Source organism: Rhincodon typus, chromosome 1, assembly GCF_021869965.1.
Source record: "Rhincodon typus isolate 14 chromosome 1, sRhiTyp1.1, whole genome shotgun sequence".
Taxonomy (NCBI): Eukaryota; Metazoa; Chordata; class Chondrichthyes; order Orectolobiformes; family Rhincodontidae; genus Rhincodon; species Rhincodon typus.
The window spans coordinates 14,184,656-14,202,254 of NC_063332.1; the positions used below are offsets into that span (position 1 = coordinate 14,184,656).

Consider the following 17,599-nt stretch of genomic DNA (forward strand, 5'->3'; position numbering starts at 1 on the left):
CTATAACCTTTTTAAAATTAATACTATTTAAACTTTCCACCCAAGCTATACAGTTAAAAGTGGAGAAAATCAGAAATTCTAACAATTGTGCTACAATAGAATCACATCAGTCAATGATGATCAGGGAATGAGGGGGTGAAGTGATGGAGGGTGTTTGACCAATTTCTTCACTATCCCACTACCTGCCCCACTGTACACCACAAAAGGCACCATTGTTGCTGTTTACTTAACATGAGTAAGCATGCTTAGATCTACACATTAGCAGCCAACAGGAGCTGTGGAAAATACCAGTTTTAAAAGCTTACGTTTGTCAGCAGATCTCCATCAAACTCTGCAACTGAAGTAAAATCTTTTGCTTTAACAACTAGCTTATTTTCTCCCTCTAGGTTCATTATAGCCTGTGCAAACAAAAAAAAAAAATTGAGAAAGCAGAAGTTCAGAAATATTTCAAGTAGCCCTTGTAATTACTTTAATGCACAAGTTAAATCAGCAAGCCCTATTGGGCAAAATCCCCTGAGGAAGTTACACCAACTCTCGTTCCTTCTTAAACTCTAGGTTCTTACCTTGATCTTGTCTCCTGCAGGAGTTTGCACATGTGTCTCTTGTCCAAGTGTGAAATTATTGACAAGTACCTGATCACCAGTTTGGATAGCAACTATGAAGTCATCTCCATTTTGGACAATTTTAGTAACCCTCTTGAGGTCTTTGAATTTTTCAATCATATCATCTGGGACTCCTGCAAAGTACACAATTGGTACCAATTGTATCATTGCTGATAGCTTCAAGCAAATGAGTTACAAGCTCCAAGAGTCAAGAGATGCACACACACACACACGTAAACATTGAACTCCACATTTTAGTGAAAAAATTGAGTAAAGATACACGAGGAAAATTTAAAAGTCATTAAACTGGTCAGCTCAAGATTAGACTAAGAAATTAGACCTTACTCTTGACCTTGTAAAATGAAGGTCTGAGTAAGAACAAGATCAAACAAGGAGATATTGAACTAGTCCATATTTGAACTTTATATCCTATTTGTAGTTGTGGGAATGGTGAACAGTAAATATTTTAGCTGCATTTCAGAGTTTTACATTAGCAAGACAATTTGTTTTTAAAACCTTCTCAACATTCAATCATAACTCTGAAGAATTTGAATGTCTGTTCCAAAGTTCTTTTCTAACCAATTCCTTTTATGCCAAGCCCCAAGTTATCCCAATTTTAAATGGCATGGAGAGGATATGCAGATTAGATGTTGGTGTTGGAAGGCTCTAGTGAGGGATTTGCTAGAGCTTATTAAAAAGAAAGCCAGGAGATTAAAGAAAGCTCTATATCTGAATGGATTGGAGAATTTGGGGGTGTGGGAAGTGGTGAGGTGGCAGTGGCAGCGCTGGTGTCTGTCAGCCATCCCTTTCCTGGGCTGGGAGTAAGGCCCTATTTTGATTGTGATAGGCAAAAATAAGCATCTTGGAGGATCTGGTCTTAAAAGATTGGTTTATTGTAGGATAACAGACAAGTACAATGATATTGTTGCTAAGGTTACTGGGAGATGAAGTAACATGTCTGTTCAGATTGCAAGAGGTCTGCCTTCCTTCTCTTTAGCATAAAAATGAGTTCATTCAGGCTCCAGAAAGCACTCTTCCTTACATACTGTATACATGCACTTATCACAAGGTTAAAACAGAACATAAAACACATTTTAAAACAATTTTTTCCCCTTTTCGTTAAAAGGAAAACAATGCTATGGGGCACAAAGGATTATTCAAATAGATGGAGCAAAGCTGCTTTATTTTCAGATTTAGACAAAGCTGCCCAGTCAAAGACAATCCCAGTGGAGTTTGGAACATTTAGCTCATCCACTGACTTGCTATATTTCATCTTCAGCTTACCCAAAACTTCCATAAATTGTTCCATATTTTCTTGGCTCTGGAGCTCATATTGTCCACTGAAGTCCATTGTAGATGTTCAGCATTCAAGCGAGGCTAAAGTTGCTTAATACAGATTCCTTTGAAGGAGAGATAGAGAATTTGAATCTTGGGCAATTTACTCAAGAAACATCTGCAGATTGGACCAACAATGGTGAGGTGGCAGGGCCTTGAGTACTGTATGCAGCTTCGGTCACCGGGCCTGAGTAAGGACATTCTTGCTATTGAGAGAGAGTCCAGCAAAAGTTCACTGGACTGATTCCTGGCAGGATTGACAAGGAAAGATTGGATCAACTGGGCTTGTACTCACTGGAATTCAGAAGAATGAGGGAGATCACAAAAAAAATTCCCTTTGGGACTGGACAGGTTAGATGTGGGAAGAGTGCTCCTGTTGTTTGGGAAAAGTCCATGACTAGGGGTCAGTCTGACAATAAGGAGTAAGCCATTCAGTATTGAGATGAAGAATTTCTTCACTCAGTGAGCACCTGTGGAATTCTCTACCACAAAGCTGTTGGGGCCATTTCAGAGATAGTCAAGAGGGAGTTGGAAGTGGCCCTTGTGGCTAAAGGGATCAAGGGTTATAGAGGGGGAAGTGGGAATGGGATACAGAGATTGTATGATTGGCCACATCATGTTGAATGGAAGAACATGCTTGAAGGGCTGAATGGCCTGCATCTATTTTCTAGGTTGCTAGAAGCAGCAACTTGGCTGATCTTGTTTCAAAGATTATTAGAGGCATGGTTATGATGAACCACTCCAAGTTTAGAGTTTTCCTATTGCTAGGAAAAAACCTAACCAGGTAATAAAATTAGGTACCTGGAGTTTCTGGAGAGCCTTGGTACATAAAAAGAAAGTTACATCAGGAATTCTTATGATCATTCCTTCCTTGTTATACTAAGATGGAAGATTTATTCTTATTTTGTCACAACTTGTTCAGTCACATGTAATCTAGCAGTACCTTAAGTAGAACCATTTAATTTAAAATATTCACTTTTCCTTCTAGTTTCTCCCACAATGAACAGTTATAAACCTCACTTCCTGCTAGGAAACAATCATGGCTTCAAGTTGGTTTCTACAGCCCTCTGCTCAGGAAAATAAACTAACATTTTGCACGCACACTAAACATCTAACCAACACCCTTAAACTATTTCCATTTGGCCTGATCAGTTTGTAGCAACTTAAGCCTTTCATGGTTTCAGAAAAAAATTTGACAAGTGATCCATTGGGACTGAGTGTTAGTAATATCTAAGCAGGTTACTTCTGCCTGTGAATGGTCATTTTTGTTTACAAAGCCAGATCAAGAGAAACAAGGAACCATAATCATAAGCAACTGGCCCGGTCTTAAAATGGGCAGATGTGATTCCATTACTGATTGAGCATCCTTCAAGTCCTCATTTTAATAGGGACATCTCTAACAGTATCCTCAGTACATATTCCTAGATGGGATTGAGCATTGCTGGCAGGTTCCATTCCCAATTGTCTTTGAATCGACTTATCTGCTCCCATTTCAGAGGAGCAGATAATACAGAAGCATTTTGTGGAGCTGGATTCCCCAAGTAGACTAGACTAGGCAAGGCTTATGGGGTGAATCAGAGCACATTTATTCCAGGGATGCCTGCAAGACGTAAACAAACCAGAGTTAAACAGCCTTTTGCTAAGCCACTCATTTGTGCAACTTGGAACAAAAACAAAAAGTTACTAGCATGCTGAAAGTTTGCATTAGTCCAAATGAGACAGTCAAATCAGTTATTTGCTGTCTATGTAATGAGATTGGATTCAAAGTACCTGCTGCCAGTTACTCCCCTTAAGTATGACAACACTCCAGTCATCAACAGAAAGAGCTATGCCTGGCCCCAATCAGAGCAGATGCAATCTTGTCAGCTGTTGCTTCAATTGCACTTTTAGTGCTTTCTGCAGCTGTTACAAGTTGGAAAGCAGTGACAAAGCAGATGTGACTATCAGCAAATATCCAAGTTTGAAGCAGAACCAGAACCAGAACGAGACATGCTAACAAGGACTGCAGCACAGATGAAGCATTTTGCCACCCAACTTACTGAAAGTTTAGACCAGGGTTACCAAACCAAGGCAGTAGAGGGGGGAAAAAAGCCAGATTTTAAAAAGTGGCAGAAGAGGCCGTGTTGGTGGAAAGCCCTTCCACAGCAAACTCATCTCAGATCAGGGATCTCAAAGTTTGGAAGGAGCTCCTTTAATGGCCAGTTGGGATCCCAATTCGTTCCCTGTGATCCTCATGTTAATTTACATGAATGCCACATTGCAGAAAAAACAACAATTCCATCCTCATCATGCTGTCCTTCCCTGCCCCCACCCCAAAGCCATTCATCATTACCTTGCTTTCTAAAGTAGTGTTCACTAACATCTTAAAAGAGTTTGCTCTGAACATAGGGTCTTCGATACGATCCACTTGCCTCTTAGCAAGTTACACTCAAATGACTACTCAATCATGGAGACCTTTGCAGCTTCCTTCAGGTTTAGAGATGTCAACAGCCTTTGTGTTCAGGCAGCACTGTGTTCTATTCAGATTAGTCAGTAGAAGTGGTTAGAAGAAGTGAAGCCAATTTTTAAATGTTTCCTTTAAATAAAAGGAAAAGTTAATAGTTTGTTGTTTATTGTTAAAGACAATAGAAAAGTCAGCAACATTAAGGAACCTTACTTATGTTGATGGCATTTAAAGTCAGTTAGAGCATTCTTTTTGAATTTTTCAAATCATAGTACAAGAGGAAGTTTCAGCCCATTGAGATGGCACTGCCAAAAACTACTATCTACGCTAGCCACACCGTCCTGCACTAAGTCCTTGTGTTGCAACACTTCATTGAAATACTTCTAAAAAGAGAATGTGGAGGTGTCCCACCTCAATCATGCTCCCAGACAGTGCATTCAAGACCACCTACTGCTCCCCCACCCTCAGGGTGGGGATTTCATTACCTTTCTAAACATCTTGCCTTTCATATCATGGTGACGCTGCTTTGTTATTGACCCTTTGACTAAAGTAATAACTTCTCCATTTACTGCACATATCCCTCAGTTGTATACACCTCAATCAGGTGCCTTCCCTCCAGCAGAGATCTGTTCCAAAGAAAACCAGAACTTGCCGGTCTCTCTTCAGAGAGAGCGCGCAAGAGAGAATGCTCCAACCCAAGTAACATCTTAGTGCATCTCATCTGCACCCCCTCCAGTGCACTATTGGAAGAATGACTGCAGTGAAGAAAGCCACATACAGCACTCCAGCAGTAAACAAATTTCTCTGCAGCTCCAACACAACTAAGAGCATGGATGTTAAATTTAAACAACTCCAGATGTTCCTACACACCTCCAGGGGTGTAAAGACTGGAACCTGGATCCACATTACCACTGGGAGCCTTTCCTCTTGCTCTTAATGTTATAGATCAACAGAAGCAAAGCATCTCATATGCTGTCTTAGCCATCTTATTAAAATAAGTAATTTGAAAAAGATAATGTTTAAATTTAATCTAGCAAAAATTTAAATACTTGGAATGCAGATTAACAATCAACAGAAACGTGCTTTTACATAAATATCTTGCCCTACTATTCTCAAACAAAAAAATCTTTCAACCATATTCAGTGACATCTTAAACCAATTTAGTCTGCAAGCAACCAAAAAAAAAAGTAAACCACCATTATGCATTTCAAAACTTACTTAGAATTGAAATCTACATAAAATCAAAGCTTAAATATAGACTAACTGGATTAGGTTTTAGTTAGTAACATTAAAACTGATGTTTGACATGATATGCAAGGATAGGATGAATGGCCAGGGTCTTTTGCCCCAGGGTAGGGGTGTCTAAAACTACACAGTATAGGTTTAAGGGGAGAGGAAAGATTTAAAAGGAGACCCAAGGTAGAACTTTTTCCACAGAGAGAAGCATATGTATAGAGTGAGCTGCCAAAGGAAACGGTGAAGACCTGTACAATTTTGACATTTGAAAAGTATTTAGGTACATTCACGAAGAGGAAGGGTTTAAGAACAATATGGGCCAAATGGGACTACAGTAGTTTAGGATACCTATTCAGCATATACAAGCTGGACCAAAGGGTCTGTTTCCATTCTGTGTATCTGACTATTACTAGTGAGAGTAGTCTTTCCTGACAATTTCTGTCTTCTCCCACTATCTTCCAATGGTCTATCAGAAGCATTATCAGAAATAACTACAGCAGTCAAGTTATTATCAACAGGGAAAAAAAAAAAAATTTTCACATAAAGCCAATTTAACCTGAACCAACAGACCACAATCAACTGCAGAAGACCAGAACTGTACAAAAACCCCTCTAATTAAATGAAGTAAAGGGGAAAGACAAGTTCACCTAAACAGGGAAGCAAAATTTCAGGAAAAAAATAATTTAACTCATACCTTAGAAACAAGAAAAAAACCAGACAAACAAAATTACACCAAAAGGGATAATTTATGAGAGCTTCATCTGGGCAGCCTTCTGGAATAAGGAGAAATCTAAGGGCCTTTAAATTGAAATCAGGATATTTCCAGAGGAATTTAGGGAAAGTTGCTGATTTTTAAACAACAACAATCAATTCTAATTAAACTTCAATTAAGAAATCAATTGATAAAAGATGCTGCAGACTGTTGAAAATAATAGGTGTATTCTTACCAGCCAAAGCTGTTGGCAGCCATCCTTAACTGAAGGTACTTTCGCTTAGAAGTTAAGCAGACTCAGGCCTGGTTACTACTTGTATGGGGAAATACCTGGTGTAGTGGGAGAGTTCTTGTGGTGCACCGATTAGTGCCTCTACCTCTGAGCCCAGTGGTATGGGTTCAAGTCTCACCTGCTCCAGAGGTGTGCCATTACACCTTTGAGTAGGCTGATGGGGAAAATATCTGCCAGTCAGGGAATTCTTTTGGTGTAGTGGTAAAGTCCCTCCCTTTAGGTCGGAATGTCTTGGTTCAAATCCCATCAAGTACAGATAGTCACCCTAACGTGCCTCAACAATTTGATTTAAAACAGACCCATCCTACTCAGTTGTCAACTCTGCTTCACATTTGTCCAACTTTAGACTTCTCTAGGATAAACCAAAAGATACGTCCAAGGAAAAAGTTAATCCTCATAAGAAAAGGAGTAGGCCATTCAGCCCAACAAGTGTACCCTGTCATTTAAGATGACCACAGCTGATTGACACAATTTAATGCCTTTTATGCATCCCACATCCCCTGTAAAACAAAAGGAAAAAATCTGCAGATATTGGAAATCTGAAAAAAAAAAACTCAATGTTGGAGAAACTCAGCAGGTGTGGAGACAGATTTAAAGTTAATGCTTTAAGTCTGATATGACTCTTCTTCAGAGCTAAAAGGGATTGGAAAATGGTGGTTACTTGTGCTTCTTTCAATTGGGTCTATTGTATCCACTGCTTACAATGCAGTCTCTGTTACATCAGCAAGACCAAATGCAGTCTGGGTGCTCAGTTTGTGGTACACCTCCACTCTGTCTGTAGGAATGGCATTTGCCCACCATTTCAATAAACTTATTCAATCCTTGACTTTTTAAATTGAGAATGCATGGTGTGTCTTCCCCTTAGAATTTTTCAAACTCATTGGAGTGTATCAGTTTCATGTATTTTGAAGGATTCCCTTCAATATGTGCCACTGCATCTCCATAAACTGTAACGAAGAAAGCAGCTGACGCTTGGAGGTGGCACAATGGTTAACATTACTGCCTCATGGTGCCAGGGACCTAGGTTCAATTCCACCCTTGGGCAATTGTCTGTGTGGAGTTTGCATGTTCTTCCTGCTTCTGTGTGGGTTGTCATCCTAAAATGGGTAGGTTAGGTGCAGTAGCCATGGAAAATGCAGTGCTATAGGGGTGGACCTGAGTAGGATTCTCCTTGAAGGGTCAGTATGGACCTATTTCCACTGTAGTATTTTAAGAAAGGCATGGATTAATCAAGTCATCATTGATTTTACTAAAGGGAAGATAATCTCGTACTAATTAGAATTAATTTTTTGGGGAAGTTACAAGGAGGATTGATGCAGAAAGTATAGTTCATGTGAACATAGTACAACACAAGAACAGGCCCTTTGATCTATGATGTTGTGCCAAACATGATGCCAAATGAAATTAATCTCTTCTGCCTGCCATTGGTCCATACCCCTCGATTCCTTGCATATTCATGTGCTTATCTAAGAGTTCCTTAAATGCCCTTATTGTATCTGCCTCCACCATCAGCCCTGGCAGTGCGTTCCAGACTCCTACCACTCTCTGTGTAAAAAACTTAGCCCCACATCTCCTTTGAACTTTCCCCCTCTAACCTTAAATGCATGCCCTCTAGTATTAGATATTTCAATTCTGGGAAAAAATTCTAACTATCAACCTACCTATGCATCTCATAATTTTATAGACTTCTATCAAGTGTCCTCTCAGCCTCCGTCACTCCAGAGAAAACAACCTGAGTTTTTCTAACTTCTCCTTCTAGTTCATACCCTCTAATCCAGGCAGCACCCTGGTAAACCTCTTCTGCACCCTCTCCAAAGCCTCCACACCCTTCCTGTAATGTGGTGAACAGAATTGAACACAATACTCTAAGTGTGGCCTAACCAAAGTCTTATAGAGGTGCAACATGACATCCTGACTCTTGTACTCAGTTCCCTGACCAATAAAGGTAAGCATGCCATAGGCCTTCTTTACCACCCTATCTACTAGGGTGGCCAGTTTCAGGGAGCTATGGACTTGAACCCCAAGATCCTTCTGTATATCAATGCTGTTCAGAGTCCTGCCTTTAACTGTATAATGTGATATAAATAAATTTTGACAAGGTCCCACATGACAGAATGGTGAAAAGAATAAAAGCCCACAGGATTTGGAAGAACATAGCAAGCTGGTAAAAAAAAAATTAACTCAGTAACAAATGGATGTCGGTAAGTCCCAGTTCTTTTCTCTCTGACACTTGTGAGTCTTTAGAATTCAATTCCACAAGAAGCAGTGAATGCGTGACTTTAAGGCAGAAGTAGATAGATTCTTGATTACTGAGGGGATGTTAGATTATTGGGCATATGCAGGAATGTAAAATTGAGATTAAAATCAGATTAGCCATGATATTCTTGAACGGTGGAGCAAGCTCAAGTGGCTGAATGGCTTACTCATTCTCCTTGTTTGTATGTTCGTATGTATATGATTTAAATGGGGAAAGACTACAGAAAGCTGCAGTACTGAGGGATTCAGGGGCCCTGGTGCAAGAATCTTGAAAATCTAGCATCAAGTTCAGCATGTATTTGGAAAGGCAAACAGAATTTTGATTTTATTTCAAAGGGAATCATGTATTAAAAATCCCTGGCTCTACTCTTAAGAAGGGAAGGACAAAGAGCACTAGAGCAATAGTTATAGGGGACTTTGTAGTTAAGGGTACAGATAGGTACTTCTGTGGACGTAAAAGAGACTCCAAGATGATGTGTTGCCTCCCTGGTGCCAGGACCCAGGACGTCTCTGAGTGGGCAGAAAGCATGCTGAAGGGAGAGGGTGAATAGCCAGAGGTTGTGGTACACATCGGTACTAACGACATTGGTAGGATGAGGGATGGGGTCCTGCAGCGGCAGTTCAGGCAGTTAGGTAGAAAGTTAAAGAGCAGGACCTCCAAGGTTGTAATCTCAGGATTACTCTTTGTGCCACGTGCCAGCCAGGCAAGAAATAGGAGGATAGTACAGCTCAACACGTGGCTAAACAGATGGTGTAGGAGGGAGGGTTTCAGATATCTGAACCATTGGGATCTCTTCCAGGGCAGGTGGGACCTGTACGAGAAGGACGGGTTGTACCTAAACTGGAGAGGCACAAATATTCTGGCGGGGAGGTTTGCTGGTGTCACTTGGGAGGATTTAAACTAGCTTGGCAGGGAGGTGACAACCAAAGCAATGGTGAATTGACTGAAAGGGAACTAGAGAACAGGGCCAGTAAGACTCAGAGGAACAGTAGGCAGGGTGTGGTTGCAAAACAAAATGGGTCCGGTGGACTGAAGTGCATCTGTTTCAATGCAAGAAGTGTAACAGGTAAAGCAGGTGAACTTAAAAGCTCGGATTAGTACTTGGAACAAGGATGTTGTTGCTATTACAGAGACTTGGGTAAGTGATGGACAGGATTGGCAGCTTAACATTTCTGGATACAGATGTTTCAGGTGGGATAGAGGGGGATGTAAAAGGGGTGGGGGATTTGCACCACTTGTTAAGGAGAATATCACAGCTGTACTGCAGGAGGACACCTCGGATGTCTGATATCGCGAGGCAATATGGGTAGAACTCAGGAACAGGAAGAGTGCAGTCACAATGTTTGGGGTTCTACTACAGGCCTCCCAATAACCAGTGGGAGATAGAAGAACAGATATGTAGGCAGATTTTAGCAAGATGTAAAAGTAACAGTCGTGGGTGGTTTTAACATCCCATATATTGACTGGGGCTCAATTAGTGCTTGGGGTGCGAGTAGGGCAGAGTTCATAGGAGGCATCCAGGAGGGCTTCTTGAAACAGTATGTAGATAGTCCAACTAGGAAAGGGGCCCTACTGGACCTAGTATTGGGGAATGAGCCTGGCCGGATGGTTGACGTCTCAGTAGGGGAGCAGCTCGGGAACAGTGATCACAATTCAGTAGGCTTTAAGGATAAAGATAAGTGTAGTTGTCAGGTGAAGGTGCTAAATTGGGAGAAGATTAATTACAACAATATTAGGCAGGAGCTGAAGAATGTAGTTTGGAGGCAGATGTTTGAGGGTAAATCAACATATGGTATGTGGGAGGCTTTCAAGTGTAAGTTGCTGGGAACTAAGGTGCGACACATTCCTTTAAGGATGAAGGATACGTATGGCAAGTTTAGGGAAACTTGGATAACAAGAGATATTGTGAGCCTAGTCAGAAAGATAAAGAAGCATTTATCAAAGCTAGGAGGCTGGGAACAAACGAAACAAGGGTGGAATACAAGGAAAGTCAAAAGAAACTTAAGCAAGGAGTCAGGAGGGCTAAAAGGGGTCATGAAAAGTCATTGGCCAACAGGATTATCAGAAAATGCCAAGACTTTTTATACACATATAAAGAGCAAGAGGGTAGCCAAGGGGACAGTTGGCCCACTCAAGGACAGGGGAGGGAATTTATGTGTGGAGCCAGAGGAAATGGGGGCGGTATTAAATGAGTACTTTGCCTCAGTATTCACCATAGAGAAGGACTTGGTGGATGATGGGTCTGTGTAGATTAAGTTTGGGTCATGTTGAGATCAAAAGGGAGGAGGTAGTGGGGATCTTGAAAAACGTTAAGGTAGACAATCCGCAGGGCCTGTGGGGATATGCCTCAGAATACTGAGAGAGACGAGGGAGGAAATTGCTGGGGCCTTGAGAGAAATCTTTTCTATCCTCACTGGCTACAGGGTAGGTCCCAGAGGATTGGAGAATAGCCAATATTTTTCCTTTGTTTAAGAAGGGTGGCAGGGATAATTCAGCTAATTACAGGCCAGTGAGCCTTACGTCAGTGGTAGGGAAATTATTGGAGAGGATTCTTCGAGACTGGATTTATTCCCACTTGGAAATAAGTGGGCGTATTAGTGAGAGGCAACATGGTTTTGTGAAGGGGAGTTCATGTCTCACTAATTTGATTGAGTTTTTTGAAGAAGTGACGAAGATGATTGATGAGAGTAGTGCAGTCGATGTTGTCTACATGGACTTCAGTAAGGCCTTTGACAAGGTCTCTGATTGCAGACTGACACAGAAGGTAAAGTTGTACAGGGTCAGAGGTGAGCTTGCAAGATGCATAAAAAAACTGGCTCGGTCATAGAAGACAGAGGGTCGCAGTGGAAGGATGCATTTCTGAATGGAGGGCTGTGACTAGTGGCGTTCCTGAGGAATCAGTGTTGGGACCTTCGCTATTTGTAATATATATAAATGATATGGGGGAGAATATAACTGGTCTGTTAGTAAGTTTGCCAACGACACAAATGTTGGTGGAATTGCGGATAGCGATGAGGACTGTTAAAGGATGCAGCAGGATATAGGTTGTTTGGGCAGAGAGATGGCAGATGGAATTTAATCCGGAAAAATGTGAGGTCATGTATTTTGGAAGGTCTAATCTAGATGGAAAATATACAGTAAATGGCAGAATTCTTAAGAGTACTAATAGGCAGAGGGATCTGGGTGTACAGGTACACAGGTTACTGAAAGTGGCAACACAGGTGGAGAAGGTAGTCAACAAGGCATATGGCATACTTGCCTTCATCGGCCGGGGCATTGAGTTTAAAAATTGGCAGGTAATGTTGCAGTTTTACAGAACCTTAGTTAGGCCGCATTTGGAATATTGTGTTGAATTCTGGTCGCCAAACTACCAGAAGGATGTGATGGCTTTGGAGAGGGTACAGAAAAGATTTACCAGGATGTTGCCTGGTCTAGAGGGCATTAGCTATGAGGAGAGTTTGGAGAAACTTGGGTTGTTCTCACTGGAACGACAGAGGTTGAGGGGGTACCTGATAGAGGTCTACAAGATTATGAAGGGCATGGACAGACTGGACAGTCAGAAGCTTTTTCCCAGGGTGGAAGAGTCAATTACTAGGCAGGGGCATAGGTTTAAGGTGCGAGGGGCAAGATTTAAAGGTGATGTACAAGGTAAGTTTTTTACACAGAGGGTGGTAGGTGCCTGGAACTTGCTGCCGGGGGAGGTAGTGGAAACAGATATGATAGTGACTTTTAAAGGGCATCATGTGATGGGCATCATGTTGGTGCAGGCTTAGAGGGCAGAAGGGCATGTTCCAGTGCTGTATTTTTCTTTGTTCTTTGTTCAAAGTTTTGCTAAAGCTACATAAGGCACTATTTGGGCCATACATAGAATACTGAGAGCAGTTTTGGCTCCCATATATGAAGGAAGATATATGATGGAAGAGCCCAGCCCATCAGTGCAAAAGATAAGGCTGAAGCTTTCACAGAAATCTTCAGCCAGAAATGCCGAGTGGATGATCCATCTTGGCCTCCTCCAGTGGTCCCCAGCATAACAGATGCCAGTCTTCAGCCAATTCGATTCACTTCACGTGATATCAAGAAACAGTTGGAGACACTGGATACCGCAAAGGCTATGGGCCCTGACAACATTCCAGCAATAGTATTGAAGACTTGTGCTCCCCTCTCCAAGCTGTCCCAGTACAATTACAATATTGGTTTCTACCCAGGAATGTGGAAAATTGCCCAGGTATGTCCTGTACATAAAAAGCAGGACAAATCCAACCCAGCCAATTACCGCCCCATCGGTCTCCTCCCGATCATCAGTAAAGTGATGGAAGGTGTCATCATCAGTCCTATCAAGCAGCACCTGCTCGGCAATAACCTGCTCAGTGATGCCCAGTTTGGGTTCTGCCAGGGTCACTCAGCTCCTGACCTCATTACAGCCTTGGTTCAAACATGGACAAAAGAGCTGAATTCCAGAGGCGAGGTGAGAGTGATAGCCCTTGACATCAAGGCTGCATTCCACTGAGTGTGGTATCAAGGAGCCCTGGCAAAACTGGAATCAATGGTTATCAGGGGGCAAACGCTCCGGTGGTTGGAGTCATACGTGACACATCGGAAGATGGTTGTGGTTGTTGGAGGTCCATCATCTCAGCTCCAGGACATCTCTGCAGGAGCTCCTCAGGGTGGTGGCCTAGGCCCAACCGTCTTCAGCTGCTTCATCAATGACCTTCCCTCCATCATAAGGTCAGAAGTGGGGATGTTTGCTGATGATTGCACAATGTTCAGCACCATTCGTGACTCCTCAGATTGCAGTTCGTGTTCAAATACAACAAGATCTGGACAATATCCAGGCTTGGGCTGACAAGTGGCAAGTGACACTCGCGCCACACAAATGCCAGGCTATGACCATCACCGATGAGAGACAATCTAACCACCGCCCCTTGACATTCAATGGTGTTACCATCACTGAATCCCCCACTATCAACATCCTGGGGGTTATCATTGACCAGAAACTCAACTGGACTCACCACATAAACACAGTGGCTACAAGAGCAGGCCAGAAGCTAGGAATACTGTGGCGAGTAACTCACCTCCTGACTCCTCAAACCCTGTCCACCATCTACAAGGCACAAGTCAGGACTGTGATGGAATACTCCCCACTTGCCTGGATGAGTGCAGCCCCAACAACATACAAAAGGCTTGACACCATCCAGGACAAAGCAGCCCTCTTGATTGGCACCACATCTACAAATATTCACTCCCTCCACCACCGACGCTCAGTAGCAGCAGTGTGTACTATCTACAAGATGCACTACAGAAATTCACCAAAGATCCTCAGACAGCACCTTCTACACCCACGACCACTTCCATCTAGAAAGACAAGGGTAGCAGACATATGAGAACACCACCACCTTCAAGTTCCCCTCAAAGCCACTCACCATCCTGACTTGGAAATATATCGCCGTTCCTTCACTGTCGCTGGGTCAAAATCCTGGAATTCCCTCCCTAACAGCATTGTGGGTCAACCCACAGCAGGAGGACTACAGTGGTTCAAGAAGGCAGCTCACCACCACCTTCTCAAGGGCAGCTAGGGATGGGCAAGAAATGCTGGCCAGCCAGTGACGCCCACATCCCACAAATGAATTTAAAAAATATGGAAACTGGATGGAGAGAGGTTGTTTCCACTGCTGGGAGAGTCTAGGAGCAGAGGATATAATCTCAAAATAAGCGGTCCAGTTAAAGCAAAGATGAGAAGGAATTTCATCTCGCAGAGGGTCATGAATCTGTGGAATGCATTGTCAAGGATGGGTCGATAAATATATCTGAATCTGAGATAGAGAGATTTTTAATCATTCAGGGAATCTTGGGTTCTGAGGGAAAGGTAGGAAGTAGAATTGAGGATTATCAGATCAGCCATGGTCTCGTTGAATAGTGGAGCAGGCTTGATGGTCTGAAGGCTCTACTTCTGTTCCTTTATCTTCTTTTGGTCCAGGTTGTTGTTGCTCTTTATTGATTGTAAATAACATCATGAAAAGTGCAGTAAATAAGCAGTTATTTATGAAAACTCAGTGAACTGTATGGTGAGTGAGTAACCGTCTCTATCTGATGTTTCCATTTTGTATGCTGGCATATGTTCCTCTGCCATGGCTGAGGAAGGTTGACATTATGCCTGTGGAATATACCCCTCCCCTAAAAGTGGCAGAGTAGGTGGAAGATAGGGCAAGTACTGGGCGAGGTTGATGCCAGTGAGACACAAGCCCCTTTCAAGCCACCTCATCAATCAGTTTCTGGACGGGCAGGTCTATTGGTGACATTCCCAAACTGCCCCATCGTCTCAAAATTCCAAAAGTATCTGTGATGGCAAGTAACACGGATTAGCCCAATCATCTGAGAAGAATGAAAAAAAAATTGTTTACGCATTTTGAAAGCAAAACTCAGCGAACTGTACTCACATATCCCAGAAGTTAATTGGAGGTTGATATCAAGTCCTGACATTGTGTAAAAATCTTTCTGTGACATAGAGTGTACGGCAATACTTAGGGAGTCATCTATAGTCATCTGGAAACCTAACTGGTATTGATGTGCATATAGTTAGTTGCCATCAGGATCTTTTTCCCTTGAAAGCTAGAGTCATAGAGGTGTACAGCACAAAAAAAAACGCTTCAGCCCTTTGAGTCTGTGCTGGCCCAAAACAAGCAACTAACTAACTAACTAATTTTTTCTGATGAAGGGTCTAGGCCCGAAACGTCAGCCTTCCTGCTCCTATGATGCTGCTTGGCCTGCTGTGTTCATCCAGCCCTACACCTTGTTATCTCAGATTCTCCAGCATCTGCAGTTCCTGCTATCACTAACTATTGTACTCCCATTTTCCAGTACTTGGCATCGCAAGAGTAGAGTCATAGTCATAGAGTCACACAGAATGGAAACAGCCCCTTCGGCCCAACCAGTCCATGCTGAACATAATCCCAAACCAAACTAGTCCCATCTGCCTTATCCTGGCCCGTATCCCTGCAAATCCTTCCTATTCATGTACTTATCCAAATGTGTTTTAAATGTTGTAATTGTACCCACATCCATATGCGAACCACCCTGTGTGTGAAAAATTTGCCCCCTCATGTCTTTTTTGAATCTCTCTCCTCTCACCTTAAAATTTGCCCCCTAGCCTTGAAATCCCACATCCTAGAGAAAAGACAACAATTGTTAACCCCATCTATACCCATCATTATTTTATACACTTCTATACGGTCGCCTCCCAAACTCTACGTTCCAGTGAAAACGTTCCCAGCCTATCCAGCCTTTCTTCATAACTCAAACCTTCCATACCCACAACATCCTGGTATATCTCTTCTGAAACCCTCTCCAGCTTGATAATATCCTTCCTATAACTGGCAGACCAGAACTGGACACTATATTCCAGAAGAGGCCTCCCCAATCTCCTGTACAACCTCAACATGACTTCCCAACTCTTATATTCAAAGGACTGAGCAATGAAGGAAGTGTGCCAAATGCCTTTTTAGCCATCTGCCTGTATGTGGCACAAACTTCAAAGAATTATACACCTGAACCCCTATGTCTCTCTATTCTACAACATTACTCAAGGCCCTACCATTAACTGTATAAGCCCTACTTTTGTTTGTTGTACAAAATTATAATACCTTACATTTGTCCAGATTGAACTCCAGCTGCCATTTTGCAGCCTATTGACCCATTTAATCAAGATCCTATTAAATCTTAGAAAACTTTCACTGTCTATAATTCCACCAATTTTGGTGTTGTCTGCAGACTTGCTAACCATATATTCTATATTCTCATCCAAATCATTTACATAAATGATAGACAAAAGAGGACCCAGAACCGATCCCTGTGGAACACTGCTGTTCACAGGCCTCCAGGCCGAAAACCAACCCCCCCACCACGACTCTCTGTCTCCTGCCATTAAGCTGATTTTGTATCCAACTGGCAAGTTCCCCCTGAATCGCATGTGACCTAACTTTATTAATTAGTCTCCCACGCAGAACCTTGTCGAAGGCTTTACTAAAGTCCAAGTAAACAACGTCTACTGCTCTGCCTTCATCAATCTCTTCAGTAACTTCCTCAAAAAGGGGGTGGCACAGTGGCTCAGTGGCTAGCACTACTGCCTCACAATGCTAGGGACCTGGGTTCAATTCCACCCTCAGGCAACTGTCTGTGTGGAGTTTGCACATTCTCCCCATGTCTGCATGGGTTTCCTCCAGGTGCTCCAGTTTCCTCCCACAGTCCAAAGATGTGGATTGGCCATGCTAAATTGTCTATGGTGTCAGGGATGCATAGATCAGGGGGATGGGTCTGGGTGGGACACTCTGAGATTTGGTGTGGACTTGTTGGGCTGAAGGGCCTGCCCCTACTCTGCAGGGATTCTTAAAATAAAAACTCAATCACATTTGTGAGATATGATTTTCCACACACAAAACCATGCTGACTATCCCTAATCAAGTTTTGCCTCTCTAAATATCCACAAATCCTATCTTTTAAAGTCACCTCCAATAATTTAACCAACAACCAACATCAGACTCACAGGTCTATAATTCCCCAGCTTCTCTGGATCTACATGCTTCTTCAATGAAATGGGGGTTTTAGCTTCTACCACCATTATTGACAGTGAGTTCCAAAACTCTCTGAGTGAAAAAAAATCTTTCCTCATATCCCCTCAGAACTTTCTGCCATTTACCTTAAATTTTCACACCTGGTCATTTATCCCTTC

At 42.4% G+C, this 17,599-nt stretch overlaps 1 protein-coding gene across 1 annotated transcript in view; it reads right to left on the reverse strand.

Annotated features, from left to right (window-relative positions):
• The window catches only part of LOC109930546 (fatty acid-binding protein 1, liver-like), an 11,251-nt gene extending 4,823 nt beyond the window's left edge, over positions 1-6,428 (reverse strand). The window contains exons 1-5 of the mRNA XM_048602426.1: positions 6,311-6,428; positions 4,270-4,512; positions 1,887-2,002; positions 564-736; positions 306-398 (exon numbers count right to left, since the gene is read on the reverse strand). Coding sequence (XP_048458383.1) covers positions 306-398; positions 564-736; positions 1,887-1,953 — 333 coding nt within the window. The 5' untranslated portion in view covers positions 1,954-2,002; positions 4,270-4,512; positions 6,311-6,428. The remainder of the gene's footprint in view (positions 1-305; positions 399-563; positions 737-1,886; positions 2,003-4,269; positions 4,513-6,310) is intronic.
• Between the last annotated feature and the right edge of the window lie 11,171 nt (positions 6,429-17,599).